Source organism: Corvus kubaryi, unplaced genomic scaffold (genome assembly GCF_017639235.1).
Source record: "Corvus kubaryi isolate FWS band 111438036 unplaced genomic scaffold, C.kubaryi_AGA036_p1.0 37397, whole genome shotgun sequence".
Taxonomy (NCBI): Eukaryota; Metazoa; Chordata; class Aves; order Passeriformes; family Corvidae; genus Corvus; species Corvus kubaryi.
In genome coordinates this window covers 12,931,574-12,947,950 of record NW_024581136.1, presented here as the reverse complement: position 1 = coordinate 12,947,950, position 16,377 = coordinate 12,931,574, and the positions used below count along the sequence as shown (strand labels likewise).

The 16,377-nt window shown below is 56.8% G+C and overlaps 1 protein-coding gene and 1 long non-coding RNA gene across 3 annotated transcripts in view; one reads left to right on the top strand and one right to left on the bottom strand.

The window, feature by feature from the left end:
* Positions 1-607: 607 nt before the first annotated feature.
* Positions 608-12,982, bottom strand: LOC121670964. Its single transcript, XR_006018349.1, has 2 exons — positions 12,834-12,982; positions 608-873 (listed from the first exon to the last, which is right to left on the bottom strand). It is a non-coding gene; the product is annotated as an uncharacterized LOC121670964 (long non-coding RNA).
* Positions 12,983-13,303: 321 nt separating this feature from the next.
* EPHB3 (EPH receptor B3) overlaps positions 13,304-16,377 on the top strand; it is a 31,102-nt gene continuing 28,028 nt past the window's right edge. For both annotated transcript variants that reach the window (XM_042041993.1, XM_042041992.1), the window contains exon 1: positions 13,304-13,400. In XM_042041993.1, the coding sequence (XP_041897927.1) occupies positions 13,319-13,400 (82 nt within the window). In that variant the 5' untranslated portion in view covers positions 13,304-13,318. The remainder of the gene's footprint in view (positions 13,401-16,377) is intronic.

Here is a 16,377-nt window from a genome sequence, read left to right as displayed (position 1 = left end):
GGGTGTCAGCAATTCAGCTTCCTCCTGACTCTGTTGGGTGTCAGCAATTCAACCAAGGCTGGGGAGAGCAGGAGGAGGGCTGCAAAGTCCTCATGCAGTAATTGCTTAGGAAACATAGGAGAGCTTGCGCCTGGCTGCAGTGGAAGCACTTGTGGGGCAGGAATGGCACTCTACCAACTCACGGCTGAACCAAAGCCATTCTGAGAAAATGCCACTCAGCTCCATGCCAGTGAGGGGTGTCTCCATATGGACACCTCATCTCTGTGGGAGCATTCTCCAGGGACCAGCCACCAGATCAGAGCGGCGCTGATCTGACTGTCCCTGGCTTTGCCCTCTGCCATGCACCCGCAGGGAATCCTGTGATGGGGCCGGCGATGCTGGGTGGCCCTGGGGGACCCCAGGGAGCGCACGGGGGGAGGGGATCTGCAAGGGGTTTATTTGCCAAGACCAGCCCTCGGCGGCCCTGAGCTTTACGAGGCAGCCGATGCGGCTGCTTCCTTGCGAGCTGCAGCAATAAAGCTTGCCGGGGGGTCAGAGGTGATACCGACTGCTCTTAAGTGGCCAAAAACGGTGGTCTGCAATGGAAACTGAACTTCTAGAGCCATAATCAGAACCAGAGGGGTTAAATTCCAATGGCTAAATACCAAGGACTTAGCCTAAACATCTCTCCCATCTTGCTCAGTCTGTCCCAAACAGGATCCTGCAGTGTGCGGTCGGTTGGGCAAGGTCAGGCTGCTGGCGCTCGAGGTGTGTGTGCCACATCTCCCTGCTGCCTTGGGATCACACATTGCCAGGGCTGCCGAATTTCCTCCATCTTGGTGCGCTGTTGCACTGGGTAAACACCTCTGCAGCGCTTGGGAAATTCGGAGCGACCTGCAAATGGATGCAGAGTTAAGGATTTGCTGGTTTCAGAGCTCTCCAAAGCGCCAGGGTGAGGCTGATGCTGGAAACCTGAGCCCTGTAATTGTATTGTTCTGCCCGAGTGATATCTGAAGGGCTGGCTGGTTTGTTTGCGTGTTTGTTTGTAGTGCAACTATCAAAGGAGGTCTCGGCAGTGATGAATGCTGCTTCTAAAAAAGGGCCTGCCCCGGAGCCAGCACCAGCCCTTCTCCGGGTCGAGCCACTACACGTCCCCATAAGCATAACCCGTCCTACCAGTGGCGGCTCCAGAGGCATACCAGCATTCCCGCAGTAGTGGGGGATTGCCTGCCGTGCCTGAAAACAGGTTCCAACATCACTGAACACTTCCAGGAGAACCCTGAGAAGGGCTCTCCGCAGGGGCCAAGCAATGGGTGAGAAAGGATATGACCAAAATGTGGCCATGAAGAGACAGAGGGAGTGGGGAAGTTGACAGAAGCAGGGCTGAGTGGATGCACCACTGTGTTTCCTCAGTTGTGGAAAGCTGGCAGACACTTCCCTGCCCCCTAGAAAAAGACACCAAAGAAATGCAAACATGACCATACATCCCAAGGTCTGTGTGCCAGCTAGAGCACAGTCCTCGGAGGAGACCTGACTGGACCTCTCATGGGCTGATTTTCCTGTTGGCCAACCCAGTGGGGAGGAGGGAAAGCCCTCGGCAGCATCCACTGCACAAAGCCACCCACCACCCCAGCACGTGTCCAGGAATCGAGGCACCTCCACCTCACCAGGTCCTGATTTCTACCTCCAGGCTGTGTGAACAGCCACTACTCCCTGTGGCAGGAGGTTAGCAGAGGGCCAGGCAGGCTGCTGAGCGTTAGCATCAGTGTGGTTTATTACGCTCATTAATGATGTGGAGAAGGCAGCGTGTTAAGCAAAAACGTGACATATTTAGGTTAGTTAAGGCTGAAGGACTTTGCTGCTGTGGGAAAGGATTGCACGAAGATATATGACATTCACCATGGGCCTGTGCGAGATGATGCATCTTGGATAGACTAATCAAGATAATTCACATATATTGTCCTAAATTAATTATAGCCACTAAGTACAAGCCCAACATGTCAATGCAGACAGCTCAATTAACAGCTCTTATTCAATATATGCTGATGGTCAAAAGAGCAAAGAAAAGATTACAATGGGCAGAGAGCATGGAGCAAAGCACTGGAAATATTGCAGTACCCCTGCCTAAATAAACGGCTTTGCCAGCACGTGAGGGAACAGAGGGTGAGGGTGATGGGCACAGGGCAGTGTGGAGAGAGGCTAAAAGGGAACAAGGGACCTTCTTTAGCCCTCTCTTCCTGATAACCTCTTAAAAACAGAATAGATCAAGTATATGAAGCAGATTTTTAAATAGCAAGGGAGAGGGGTGGGAAGAAAAGAGCTATTTTAGAAAGCAAGTGGTGTTTGGGTGGAGCAGGAGCAGAGGTTCCCGTTCGTGCAGAGCAGTGACCCCAGGGCTCAGTGCCCGTGTGCTGGCCAGGGTGTGACTGTGCAAGGAGAAAAGATGGAAAGAGGAGAAAGATGAGTCCAGCTCTGTGTACAGTGGGTGAGACAAGGACTGAGTGCTGCATCCTGGCTTGATAAAGGATATGGAAAAGTTGGACAGGGCTCAGGAATATGGGAAACTGCCTTTGAGTGGGAGGTTCAGGCAGGCCCCTGCCTATTTTTCTATCACAGCGGAGGTTAGGATGTGACCCCATTGCAGTCAGCACATGCTGAAGGGAAGGGATTTCTTTCAGTCAAAACCATGGAATGAAACCCAGTGACCAGGACTGGAGCAGGTCTTGTGCCATGGCAGGAACTCACCACGGCTGGGAGACCTCTCTGTCACCCATTCCATGCAGCTGAGGGGCTTCCGGCAGCCTCACTTCAGTCAGGCTCCCTTTCCCTGGATTCTCAAGAGGGAACACTGACACCAGGTGCCCTGTGCCCTGAGGCAAAAGGTTTCATGCCTGAGCTCAGCAGTGGCTGTGGGAAATCTTTGGGCTGATTTCCCTCCTGCGAGACTCCAGCCAGCATCATGCAATCTCTTTTCATTCCTATTTCATGAGATGTGAATAATTAATGAGAAACACAATGCGGGGAGGATAAGATGAATATATATATGTATACATATACTCACACACTTGCCTATATGGTGTTAGAAATAATCAAGGCTCAAATATATAGGGAATGTTGTGGTACAGCAGCCATGAAAATGTGGGGTAAAGAGCAGGAGCACAACAGAGAGTCATAAAAAGCAGACAGAGGGGGTTGAGGGGTGTATAGGATGGGATACAGGTGCTGTCTCCTGTGGCAGCAGGGACCTCCAGCCTTCCCAGCTGGCCCAGGAGCTCGTCACAGGCAGACGTGTCTCCCCCAGCTCTTCCCCAGAGTTGTGCAGGGATGTGTGATGCCAAAGGGAGGGCGATGCCAAGGGCTACTCCTGCATTGCCCTGGGGAAGGGGTGAGATCCTGGTGGGTGCCTGTGCTGCAGTGGGAGACAAAGCCCAAGGAAGGCTGAGAAGCAGCATCTCTGGGAGCTGGGGTTTTGCGTCCCTGACCAAACCACCCTCCACAGCCTCTCAGCAGCCATCCAAGCTCGTGCAGCCATTGCTGTGTCTGCGTGCAGTTGAGCCTCTCGCCATCCATGGCCACCAAACAGGCAACTGAATTCTATGTGTGAAACCCAGAGACTCTCCCTTCAACTGCACAGAAAATCCCATCACCTGCTGCATCTGGCTGCCAGCCGCCGGCCAGGCCTGACTGGTGCTAATTGGCAGTCATTAATTAGCCTTCCAGCAGGCTCTCACCTTGTGGACTTGCCGACAGAGCCCATTGCAACCTGCTGATGCAAGGAGAGAGCTGGTGTCCCCCTGTCCCATAGGGACTGCTGGAGCCTGCCCTGAGGAGGGGAGAATCCCCCAGCCTTGCCCCAGTCTGGGGGATGGGGACAGGGAAAGGAATGGCTCCTGCTGCCTGCCTGCAGCCCCAGCTCTCTGGGGTTAGGCACCAGAGTCATGGAAAACCAGCTGCCTTCCATGAAGCTGCTCTGAGCTAACCTGGAATGATCCTGTGGTGCAGTCCCTTGGCTGCTATTCCAGCTCAGGGCTGAGCCATGGCAGAATGGAGGTGGGGCAAGGGGCAGACACAGGGGACAGGGAGAACTCAGAAGTTGGATGATGATGTAGCTGTGGGTGATGGTTCCTGAACTCAGTCATCAGCATGGTCACACCTTGAGTTGCTCAGGACATGGAGCGCTTGGGAGACCCCTAGAGCCCTGGCCCATGTTGCATGAAATAGATTTGTAGGGGTTCTGCATCCCAGGAGGAGTTGGCCCTCATGGCCCACCCTGACCCAAGGACTTGACCCCTTGTAACAGGAGGGTCTATGCTGGCAGGGTGTGTGGGGTCCCCACATGGGGACACACAGGGATGTATGGCCACACACTCACTGTCACCTGCACCCCAGCCAGGCCCTGTGTCCTGGTGGCACTTGGAACAATGAACATGGGGACTTCATAGCCCTCTCAACTGCATATTCCGCAGGCAGAGCATGTGGGGCCGTGCCTCAGCCCCAGCCATGAGCTGGCTTCATGGTAGGACACAGACTGCATTTGCTCCTCCTGACAGCCTGAGAGCTGGGTGTTTCACTCTTTGCTCCTGCCCTGGATTTCCAGCTTTTGAATTTGCTTCACCCCAAAAATACCCTATTATAAATAAACCCCCAGGAGTCCTCCTCTGCACAGTGTCCTGCCCAGTGCCAGTTCCCTTTTCCACTTGCACGTGCTCCCACCACAGCAGGGACCACATGACAGGTTGTCATCACCAGCAGGACAAGATTTGTCACCCCTTGGGTTCGCCCCAGCCTGGCTGTACCTGCACCGGGGTTGGGGACAGGCTGGGGCGCCCGACAGCCAGTCCAGCCCATCCTGCCTTTTTTCCACAGTCGGTGGCTCCCATTTCCCAGGTCTAATTTATCACCTCACTTTTTATAAATGGGTCATTTCCCATCCCCAGCCCGAGAGACAATTGCGATGGGCTCTGGCACTGCGCCACGAGCTCCTTTCAACTTCATAGCGAGTTCATCAAAGGCCCGAGACACCATTTCCCCAAACAGTAAAAGTGTCAGGGAAAGAGGCGTGTTGGGAAGCCTCGGTGACAGCCAAGTGCTTAATTAGTGGTAATGCAGAGTTTACAGCCCCCCTTACCACCTCCCCCCGGCCCCTTGTTTCTGGGAAGGGTGTGAAGGGTTAGACAGGTCTCTCTGCTGCTCGGTGACCCGTGATGTCCTCCAGTGATGTGGCAGAGGGGATGGGGATGTCCCAGCCTGGCTGCTGGGACAAGGAGGAAGACAGGGAGAGATCTGCCCATGTGGCACTCACTCAAGAGCATCCCCATCCCCTAGGTCCCACTTGTCCCACCCATCCCAGCACCCATGGGTGCCCTGGCATCCACAGGCATTCTCTTCTCCATGGCTGCTGAGTGATTGGGGAATATGTGGGAAAGACCCACTGCAGGGTCAGCAGTGGAACTGCTGTTTCCCACCCATCCATCCTCATCCCAGTCACAATCTCCTGTGATGCCTTGCAGTCCCATGAGACCCAGTGGCAGACCACTGGGCTGGTGCAGGGGCTGCATACCACTGTCACATCCCTTTCATTCCTCTCTTCCCTTTCTTTCTTTTTTCCCAGAAACCACCTTCCTGCCTGTCACACTCCCTGCCTCTCTCTGGGCTGTTTTTAATGTATCCTTTTGGCAACAGAGCAGCCGGAGCTGAGCATGGTGACTTTGGCGCTCAGAGGCAGCGCATAAGTATTAACAGAGCTGATGGCATTACAATGTTGGCACTCACTCTCTCACAGCTTCCCTAATAAAGCCTAACATCAGCCAGGACTTTTAGCCACAATGGTGCATTTAGCAGGGACTTGTCTCTGACTCCCACAGCCACCAGATCCATCTGGGGGTCAGATTTTCCATCAGAAGTTGCCAAATACAGGTAAGGATCAGAAAGAAAATCAAGAGATTTGGTGATATGAGGCTTTATCCTTTCTGTACACAGGTGGCCAAGGCTCCCAGGAGAGTGGATCACCATGGGGAGTGGATCACCCGGGGCGTACCGTTGTCACTGCAAAGCCAGAGGTACAGGGAGCAAGCAGAGAGGGCTCTATGGTCACTTGGTCAGCGAAGTACCATGTCCTGCACTAGGATGAAGCTGATCCCAGCCAAAGCAGCACCTCTGTGCCTTGGTTTCCCACCTGTGAAGGTGCCATATTACCCTCTGAGGACATGCATGTGGCCAACAGGAACAAACAAGGTGATGGGCTATACCACAGCAGTGCTTGCTCTCCAGGTTCTTCGTTCCCTAGGGCTGGAGCAGTGCTGTGCTGATACAAAGCAGATATAAAGCTGATTCTCATTAGGGAAGAGCACCAGGTTTCGTGGTGGGGCCCTGCTCACACCCAGCACAGCTGTGGTGCCAGCAGCTCTGCCCACTCCCCAGGCACGTTCCCCATGCTGGGTGACAGTGGCATCTTCCTGCCACCACCGCGCGGCACAGAGGCAGGGCTGGCCCAGACCCACGCTGGGATGTGATGAGATCTGTGATGGACCTCATCCCCACATGCAGGACTGTGCCACCCTCTGCACAGAACATTCCTGCCTGGATGAGCCCACAAAGGGACCTGACAGCTCCCTGGCACATCCCACCAGGCCACAGTTCCCTGCTTCGCCTCCCTGGCCTCGAGTTCCTGAGTGCAGGGCTCTCCCCCCGCCACCCTCCTCGGCACGGCTGGGGCCTTGCAGCTACAACCAGGAAACTATAAAACTTTACAGAGTGCGGCTGGAGAGAAACAGGAATTGCTGCAGTGACTGCCAGAAGGGCCAGCATTAGATTCACAAGATTTTCCAGGGCTTGGACTCGCCAGGAAGGGATTTATCCACCTAGGAGGAGCTGTAAAAACTAAAATTAAATTCTTCATCTTGGAAAGGGAGGGGGGAGAGAATGAAGAAACTGCTTGACCTCCCCCCAAATTCTCTGCTGGAGGCCAGGAACCTGGGGGAATGTGGGGCACCCATGGCTGCACCTGCACAGCCCCTGGCTGAGGGGGAACATGGCACTTCGGGGATCCCTGACCCAAACATTGCAAGTGGGTGCTGCTTGTCCCGGGGGCAATGCTCAGCACCCCTCCAGTCTGACCATCCTTTAGGGCATAATCTGGAGGTCTATGTGGGTGCCACGGGGGAGGGCTGAAGTCAGTGTCCTCTCCCTGGTCCTTGTCCCCATTCCCCATTAGTCCACCCCCCATGCTGCCATACCTGCTGCAGGTGAAGATGGTGCTGGGCATGATGTGGGGGCAGTTTGGGACTCCAGCAAGGAGTAAGCAGGGGTGTGCACCTGGCATCCCAGCAGCTTTATTGCAGTGGTTTTCCATGGTGTTCTGGGGTTAGTAAGCAGTTAGAAGGAAAAAAAACATACTGCCCTGTGGATTATAGAGTTGTGCCACAGCATAGTGGGTAGCCATTGCAGCGGACAAAGCAGTACCTGGTTGGGTCAGAAACTGCTGCTTTCTGTTGTGGTGCAGCTGATTTGGGGACCACACCTGTCCCCCAGCTCTGGGCCATCTGAATTGTGGCAACCTTCCCCAATCTGCACTGTGGCCAAGCAGTCCAGGTCTGACCCCCCCCAAAGGACAGCAGATCCCCTCCTGTGCCAGGACCACCAGCTCTCAGCCTGGGGGCATTTTTGGACTCAGCATAGTCCCAGGTGCACCTTTCTGCCCATCGGCTTTCACTGACTTCTCCTCCACGCTGGTGTGGGGTGGGCAGGTCCTCCCACACCACCCTTCTCCTCCCCATCCCACCAGGCTCACACAGAGATGGTGGGCAGGGGCACACCAGGGTCACCCAGCCACAGGCCTGCTGAACCAGCCCTGTCACCCACGGGCTGCTGGAGCAACACATCTCACATTCCTCTACACCTCCTCACCGGGTTTTCCCCAGTATAATGGTGCACGCTAATGCTTTTAGGAAAAGCCCACACTGCTGCAGGCTTTGGGGGTCATTTCCCATGTCAGGGGAACCAGGATGGCCAGTACAGCATCCTGGTCAGTGTGCTGTAGAGATGGCTGTGCTGTGACAGGCTCTTTTTAGGAATTTCGCACTCTTAGGGCAATAAATCTTATGTCACTGATCTCTTTACAACTAGCTGAATCCTTGGAGCCTCACTGCTGAGCAGCATGGGAAAGCATCCCAACACAGAGAGAAGTCAGGCTGCTCCTCCAGACATGTGGAGGCAAAGATCAAACAAGGCTCACTTGGAAACCTCAGCAGAATTGTGCCAGAGGACACAAAGGATGTCCGGGTCATGCCAAAGCTGCAGCTCTGCCATTGCTGGCTCCCAGGGTGAGCCAGGCTGTGCTGGGGCCCCAGCAGGTCCATCTGCCTGGCTGGTGGAGTGAAGCATGGCATGCCAGCAATTTGTTTTGTACTCAACCTTTCAGGCTGGAAAGCCAAGGGAAACCTGAAGACGTGAAGTTTATGTGCAAAATCCCATCAGCTGAGTGCCTGGCTGTTCACAGTGCCACGTCGCTGGCGTCCTGCCCCGCTGGGACACCCAGGTGCTGTTTCGTGAATGGGCTTTGAGGCAATTTTCCTTTTATTCTGATTTTTTTGCCTGCAATAGATTTTACACCAAAAGCATGGAAGCACTGCTGAGAAAGTATGTATCAGGGAATGCTCTTTTGTTGCTTATTCTGGTTTTCTTTCTATTTTCCGCTTGTCACTGCCAGTGCAGGCTCTTAAAATAACTGGCTACTTTAAACCATGCTCCTTTGTTCCCTGGCTGAGCACCGCTGGCTGCCAGCTGGAGAGGGAGGGAGGTGAAGTGTCAGGGCCCTGCAGAGAGTTTTAAAGGAGGTTTGCGGTGATGGCTCCAGTGTGTTACACCCCGAGTGCTCCAAGCTGCTCTCTCCCTTGCTACCAGCAGGGCCCTGTGTTGTGGGATTTCCCAGGGAAGCACTGAGTTTGCAGGTTCTCAGCTGGCCGCCTCTCTGCCATCATCCAAACTTCATCCAGGCTTCAAGAGAGCAGCTGTGGGTCTGCAACCCAGCTTTGCAGCCTGCAGGCATCCCCTGTGGACTCCTCACAGTCCCGCCCAACTTCAGACCCCTGCCCTCAGGACTGCCCCTTTCCCACCCCCGCACCGTCTTCTTTGCAGCAAATTGTTTAAACCGTGAAAGCTCCTGAGCGCTGGAGGGAAGAGGTGGGATGGAGGCCACACAGCTCCCTTGACCCCAGTTAGTGTGGGAAAGGGCTACGGCAAAACTGGTTAGGAACTGGCAGCCAGCCCCAGGGGAAGCAACAGCTAAGCCTGGGCTTATCCCTCCCAAGCCAAGCGCCAGGGCAGCAGATGCAAATTCCGGGCAGGCCAGGAGTTGCCTGGCACCTCTCCCAGGGTGTTTGCACCTTCATCCTCGGGCACTCTAGGAATGTGGTGTGACGGGGAGAGGGGATTCCTGCAGCCGGGGGAAAACTGGGATGGGGGTGCGGCCAGCCAGGGCGCTGCCAGCAGGCCGGGCTTCACCACCTGCAGGCACCGGGCCTGGGCAGAGCCCGGCTTGGAAGTGCTACGTCGGAGGCTTGTGCCATGCCTGGGCATGTCCCCACTTTGTTTATTCCTTCAACTTGTTATTTTATTTGACTATTTATTCCTGGCTGCCTTTTTCTCACGGTGGCTGTGTTTATTTAGCACGCCAGGCCTGGAGCCCGCCAGGCTCGTGCTGCTGCCGAGCACAGCCATAACCCGGGCGCAGCAAATGCCACGACAGCAACCCCGTGATGAGGTTTCTCCCAAGGGCCTGGTGGGGTGTTTGCAGTGGGTGGGACAGTGTTTCGAGGGGACAGTGGGCAGTGGACCAGAGGGTGGTCACGCGTGCTTGGTGCTGTTGTTGCTGTCGGCACGCAGCCACACCAAAGCGCTCCAGCACCTGCGTGCCTGCCCACCAACACAACCCCGTGGGGCTGTGGCAGCTGCGCCAAGCAGAGAAACTCTGGACTGGAAGGAGGCAGGTTTGGAAAGTGTGAGGGGCCTGGCCTGCAAAGTGATGCCATCCCCTTGCCATCAATGATGCTCCTTGGTGACCCTGTCCCCACCAGCCTCCCAAGGTCCCAGGTGGTCCCAGAGCCCAAATCCCAGTGTGATGCAGAGATGCTAGCAAGCCATTTTGCTCCTCCCTCCATTCCCAGCCCCTGTGTGGTATCTCCCATGGTGACAGCCCCCAAGGACCCAAATCACTGGGTCCTCTTGATGCTGAGGATGCGGCTGCGGCTGGGGGCCGGGGAGCCATGGCAACCCGGCAAGGATGGGGGTTGCCATGGCAATGAGAGGCACAGCATCCGGAGCTGGCTTTGGGCAAGGGATGCTCCAGGTGGGATGGGAAACAGGACCAGGGTACTGCCCCAAGGCTGGGGAATGCCAAAGCCTCAGTTTAGAGTCCAGGAAAGCTGCCCTGCTCTGAGAGCTGCTTCTGGCCCACAGTGCCTGGTGGGGGTGGGCAGATGGAGGCTGCTGGGGTTCAGGCTCTGTGCTTGGCCCTGCTGTGGCCTCACTGTGACCACTGCCACCATCACCTCTGGCTGTTCCCAGGCAGCCCCAGCAGGACGTGGTGCTCGTTCCTGCACAGTCCAGAGGAGCAACCATCTCTGCAGGGCATGCAAGGTCAGGAGAGGCCTCTTGGATTTTTGCAGCCAGGAGGTCTGCCACCATCTCTTATTATGAGCATGAACCCCAAATATCTTGTCACTCCATTTGGGGGTCACTACCCCTCACCTGGGAATGTCTCTATGTGGCCAGGCTGTGGCACAAAGCAGGTTACAGCCCCTAAATTTCTGGGTTTGGACATTATCTGTTTCCTGTGACTAAGGTGGACACCCAGCTGACCCCATCTCAGGGCTGAGCATGCAAAGGGCCTCTGCACTGGCATTTCAGCTGCAGCCCCCTAAAATGTCCCTAATGGGGCCAGGCTGCTAATTGCCTGGTCAGCAAAGGCGCCTGAGAGAGCAGTGGGCTGGGTGAGGGTGCTGCATCACCAATCGATGACCCTGCCTTGCCCCCCCAGTCCCATGGCCACCCGCTCACCAGCGCGTCCCCATCCTGCCGGCCCCATCCTGCCGCAGGGCTGGGAGGCAGCAAGGGGAAGGGGGCGATGGGAGGAGAAAATGGACCTCCCAGCTGGGAAGCACGCGGGAGAGTGACATTTGCCAGACACTGATGCTGCTTTTGATAAAGAGCAGGGGGCAGTTTGCTGCCCACAGGCACCCATGTTTCCCACACCTCCCGGCAGCTGGGGGACAAACCTCATCCCCCAGCCCTGGAGCCTTTGCGTCCCACAGAGCCAGAGCCATGCGAGGCTGGATACCTTCCTTTCCCTTTCAGCCCCAATGGACTGCAGAGCAAGGGGGGAAAGGCACAAATCCTGATTTTTATTCCTTTTTTGTGTGGCATTTGTCAGCACCTGATGACACAGGGCTGATGCAGAAGTGGACAGTGTCACCCGGACAGCATCGGCGTGGTTGCAACACGCACCCTGCAGCAGACGCACAGGGCCTGCTCTGCAAACACACAAGCTTCATCAGATTTTCCCAAGGGCACATCCCCAGTGCAGGAATGAGCCCAGAAGCCAGGATGACAGCCACTCTTCCTTCTCATGCTGCCTCCCAGGGCTCCAGCACCTGGCAGGCCCTTTACCCCTGCAGAAATAGAGGCTGAGCTCTGCTGCAAGCGCACACCAGCAAAAGGGGCTGGCGGCCGCTGGCAGCCACTTCCAGTGATTCCACCCTGGAGCTTGTGGCTGGGCTTTAGATCTGCTAAGCCTGCTTCAAACTTTGCACTGGGAGAAGTGATTTGTCTGCAAATGTTATGTGGTTAAAATAAATGCAGAGAATTTTAATCCTGGGAATTTGGAAAGTAGGAGATTTAAAATAACAAAACCCTTTCATATGGCACTTAATCCGAAATTAGCTGGGTTTTAAGTTTTACGGCAGCAGCCGATCATTCCTCGGCCACCTCCCGCTCGGTGTGGGAAGGGGGGGCTCCCTAGATTCCCGGAGCAGGGGGCAGTGGGGGGTGCAGGATGGGCTCTCCCGGCCCTGCCGTGCCTCGCCGTGCCAGGGCGGTGCCGGAGTTGTGACGGCACTCTTTTTTTGTTGACGTGGAATGGATCTCCCACAGCTACTTAAGGTTTTAATTGCCCTGTGATTAAAGTTTTCATTACTAAGCAATTAGCACCTGAAATTTTAAGTGCTGAAGTGTTTAACTGCATCCTGAAGCTGCCAGAGGTGAGGGGTGGTGGATGTGGGTGGGACGGGAGAAGGTTTTGAAGTGGGGACCATGAGCAGTGGGAGGTGGCTTCCTTGCTGGGGCCCAGCCGGGCTGGCACGGGTGCTGCCAGCCGCCCCGACCCGCTGGCAGCGCCAAACTCCTGGCAGCACAGGGAGGAGCTCCCGGAGGGGCAAGCGCCCAGGAAGCCTGAGAAGGAGACAGGCTGGAGCCGGCGCTGGTCTGGCGGGGAGCACACCGGCTGGGCGAGCTGGCACCCGGCAGCGCTCCCTGCCCTGGGAGCGGGGCCCCACGGGGCTCCCCTTGCACTGGGGATGGCACAGGGGACCCCCCAGCAGCTGCATGGCTGACCCAGGTGCCTGCTCAGATGTCGCCCCTCCGAGTGCAGCCCTTTGGACAGAGGACTTGGAGATGTCACTTGATGCCGTGATAGCCCCACTACAATGGTATCCACCCCAGAAACAAGGGGAAATCCCCACACAGCTTCCCACATCCCCAGCACAGCTGCGCTCCAGGTGAGCAGACAACGGAGGCCTCTTGCAGGGCTTTTTCTTGCATCCATCCAGTTCCACCCTTCAAACACATGTCCCCATACCTACCTTGTGGCGATGCGCTCCTGGGACTGGCTGCCTGGTGAGGAATGTACTCCCTTCTTGTTTGTTTTTAGACTCTTGCTGGGTAATTTCATTTGATGCCCCTTAGATCTTCTGAGAAAATAGGAATAATTGTTCACTAATCACCTTTCCTTATGAAATTGCAGCTGAGGTTGCCGCATGCAGAGGAGGTGAGGGGCGGTGGCTGGCGCGGCGGGCAGGGTGCGTGGGTGCACCCGTGTGCGGGGCCGTGGTCTGACACACACCGTGCGTGTGCCTGTGTGACACGGACCCGTCACCGGAGCACATCAGGGCTGTCTTTGGAAATGGGGAGTGAAAGTCACACTTGCTCCAGCAAGATGGAGTCTCTGGGTGAGAAATTTCTTATGGAAAGAGGGCTGGGCTGGGAGGTTTGTCCTCTCAACCTTCCATGGCCGTTGCTGCTTTTCGAGGTTTTCCTTTCATCTCTGCCACTCCCTGTCTGCACGGGAATGCCTCCCAGGGACACCGTGGGCACCGCAGCTTTGCCGAGCAGGCTGGAGGCTGTTACAAGGCAGAGCATCAGTAACTCAGGTCAGTGCTGCAGACAAGCTCCCCTGCCTATCCCACAGCCCCACGTTTCATCTCTCAGCCCATCCCTGTCCACGTCTTGCCAACACAGTGCTCGTCGCAGCCCTATTCGGCTCCAGCCGTCACCCCAAGGTGCCAGGGAGGGGATCAGGGCTGGGTGCATGTGCAGGGACATTGCGTGGCTGGGAGCAGTCCGTGTTTATACAGACATGCATATCCCCCAGCCGCGCCGTCACCCCGTCCCTCGGGGGCCACAGCAGCGCCGTCCTCAGCACCGAGTCCGTGCCCAAGCAGGCGGGTTGGCACTAAAGATCCAGCCCCTGCCAGCAAATACCACGCAGTTACCACAGTTATTTGGTATTGTGCAGGCTTCGGAGCCCTGCCAGCGCTGCTCCCCAGGCTGCCCACCAGCTGCAACAAACAGGCAGCGACCGGGGCTCCCTGCCCAGCGAGCTGCCCTGAAATCCTCAGCCCCCCAGCCGGGGCCGCGGCGCTGCAGCCGCCGGCACCAGGGAGCCTGAGGCTCCAGGGAGAGGCCGGCTGGCAGCACCAGCCCAGTGGGAGCGAGTGCGGGCTCATTAATTACAGCGCGAGGGGAGCGACGCGATTGTACGGAGCATCCTCCCCCGGCCCGCGCACCCCCGCTGCCTGCTCCAATTTCTCGTCCTATTCTGAAATAAATTCCTTTCGGGCTGAAATTTGCCAGGCATGGCTTGGCTCCAAGGGGAATTCTTGGAGAAAGTTTAAGTAAAATTGGTTCAGCCATTTTTGAGTTATTCAAGTGTGAATAAGCAATTTCCCCATGTGCTCCGTTCAGAAATTTTGTGCTTGGGTAACTCAGACCTCTGGAATTGCAGAATAAACGAGGTTTCTGCATCTCGCTAAGCCGGCAGGGAGGGGATTTCCCGGGAGTGACTTCACAGGGAGACAGCAAATCTTCCCACCCTGAGCCTGGTCTTTGGTTAAGATTCTCAGCATCTCCATCAGCCCCCAGCCCTCTCCTTCCCCACTGATGCTGCACTGTACCCCCATGCCAGCTTTGTCACTCGCTTCTCTGCTGCTCCTCTCCTTGAGTGACAGCATGTCCAAACCAACAATTTCTGCTTCTTTGCTCAAACTTTGGCATTTTCCACGGGTGCAATTCCCTTACTGCTGCTTTGCTCCCCAACCACTTCCTTTTACCTGGAGAGTGTAATGCCCCACTTGCTGCATCTCTTGTCCCTCACAAGGATTTATCACAGCCATATGTCATATGTCCTGTCTTAAATTAGCACACTGGCTCTCTTGGGCATGACTTTTCCTTCAGGAACCATGCCCAGTGGTGCTGGGGCACTGTGGCAGCCCTCAGGGCACAGCATTCTGGCGAGACTCCCCACAGTTCCCGGAGGATGCCAGCATTCCTGCAGTAGGAATCGGTCATCTCCAAATTTTCAGCTGCCCAGGCAGAGCTCAGGTCTATGGCAACCTCTCTGGCCAGGACTTGGGAAGCCAAATCCTTCCAGGACACGGAAGGAAAATGCCCATCCACGGCCCTGGTGGGAGTGTACAGCAGAAGGCAGAGGAGATACAGATGTGCTCTGTGTCTGTCCTCACAGAGGAGAGGTCAACCATAGCGAGCCCTGATAACCTCCCAAATTCCTGCTCCTGCCAGCAGCCGCGGGGAAGGTGGCCAGGAATGTGGTCCTGTGGCCACCCCGCTGTGCCGGTACAGGGCCAGGGCTGGGCCTGCATGGCAAGGGAGTTTCTGGGGCAGGTTTCTGGGCCAGGAGCGCTGTGGGGAGTTGCCGCTTGCAGATGGCAGGTGTCTGCAGGGACAGCCCAGATGGCTCTGCCAGGGGGACGAGGATGCCCACGGTGAAGCAGCCAGCCATGCACACCACTGGCCCTGGACCTGCTGGAGTTCCAGCCACTCCCAGGGACCAGGGGCATCAGCATTCCGCAACATCAGGGACTTGGGGGATTTTGCTAAGCCCAAGTGAAGCCTCCCCAGGCATCTGAGGGGCAGATGCAGCGCAGAGGGCCAGGACAGGTCGCAGCATGTGTCCCACGGGTATGTGTCTGTCCTGAGGATGTGGAAGTGCCAGCTCCAACCACCAGGACAGTGTGTGTGGATACACCATCCCAAGGGAGCAGACTCTGTCCCAGAGAGGGTCCCAAGACCTTCCCATAGCAAAGTCAGGACAGAGGGGAAAGAAGACTGAGACACCCACAGGTTTGGAAGCTGTGGCTGCATGCACAGTAACCAACACCTTCTCCCACGAGGAATGTGGTGGGGAAGACACCTTGTGGGTAGAGGTGGGGGTCCTGGCAGAGGTGACTTCAAGTGCTCTCTGTATGGTTTCAGCTTGGCCAGGATCACAGAACTCATCCCTGTCACCGCGGTGGGAATCATGGTGTGGTGGGGAGGCTTGTGGTACGATGAGATGGGATGGGTGAGGTAGGATGGGATGTACGGGATGGGCTGGGGAAGAATGGGGTGAGATGGGTTGGCAAAGGGTGGGATGCATAAGAGATGGAATGGGACTGTAGAGAACGGGATAGCAATGGGTGGCACGGGTAAACCAGGCTGCCAGTAGTGTGGAAGAGAGGGCCCCACGGTCCCGTCATCACACACACTGCCAGGCTCACGCACTCACCCGCACCCGGCTGGGCGGGGGACAGGGCAGCGCGGGCCGGGGGTCTGCGGGGCAGGCCGGGCGCGCGGCCCCTTTAAGAGCCCAGTTCCGCCGGCGGCCGCTGGGTGGGGCGCGCTCCCCGCCCTGCGCCTCCCGCGCCAGGGGGCGGGGCCACGGGGGGCGCGCCGAGCAGCGCCCGCCCCCTCCGATTCATCTTTCCGCGGAGGCTCCGCCCCCCGCTCCGGCGCCGCCCAATCGGCGCCGCGCTCGCCGTCGCCAGGGGCGCCGGGTTGCCAGGGGCGGGGTGATTGGCGGGCGGGCCCCGCCCCGCTCGGCTCAGCAGCGGCGGCGGCGGCGGCGGCGCC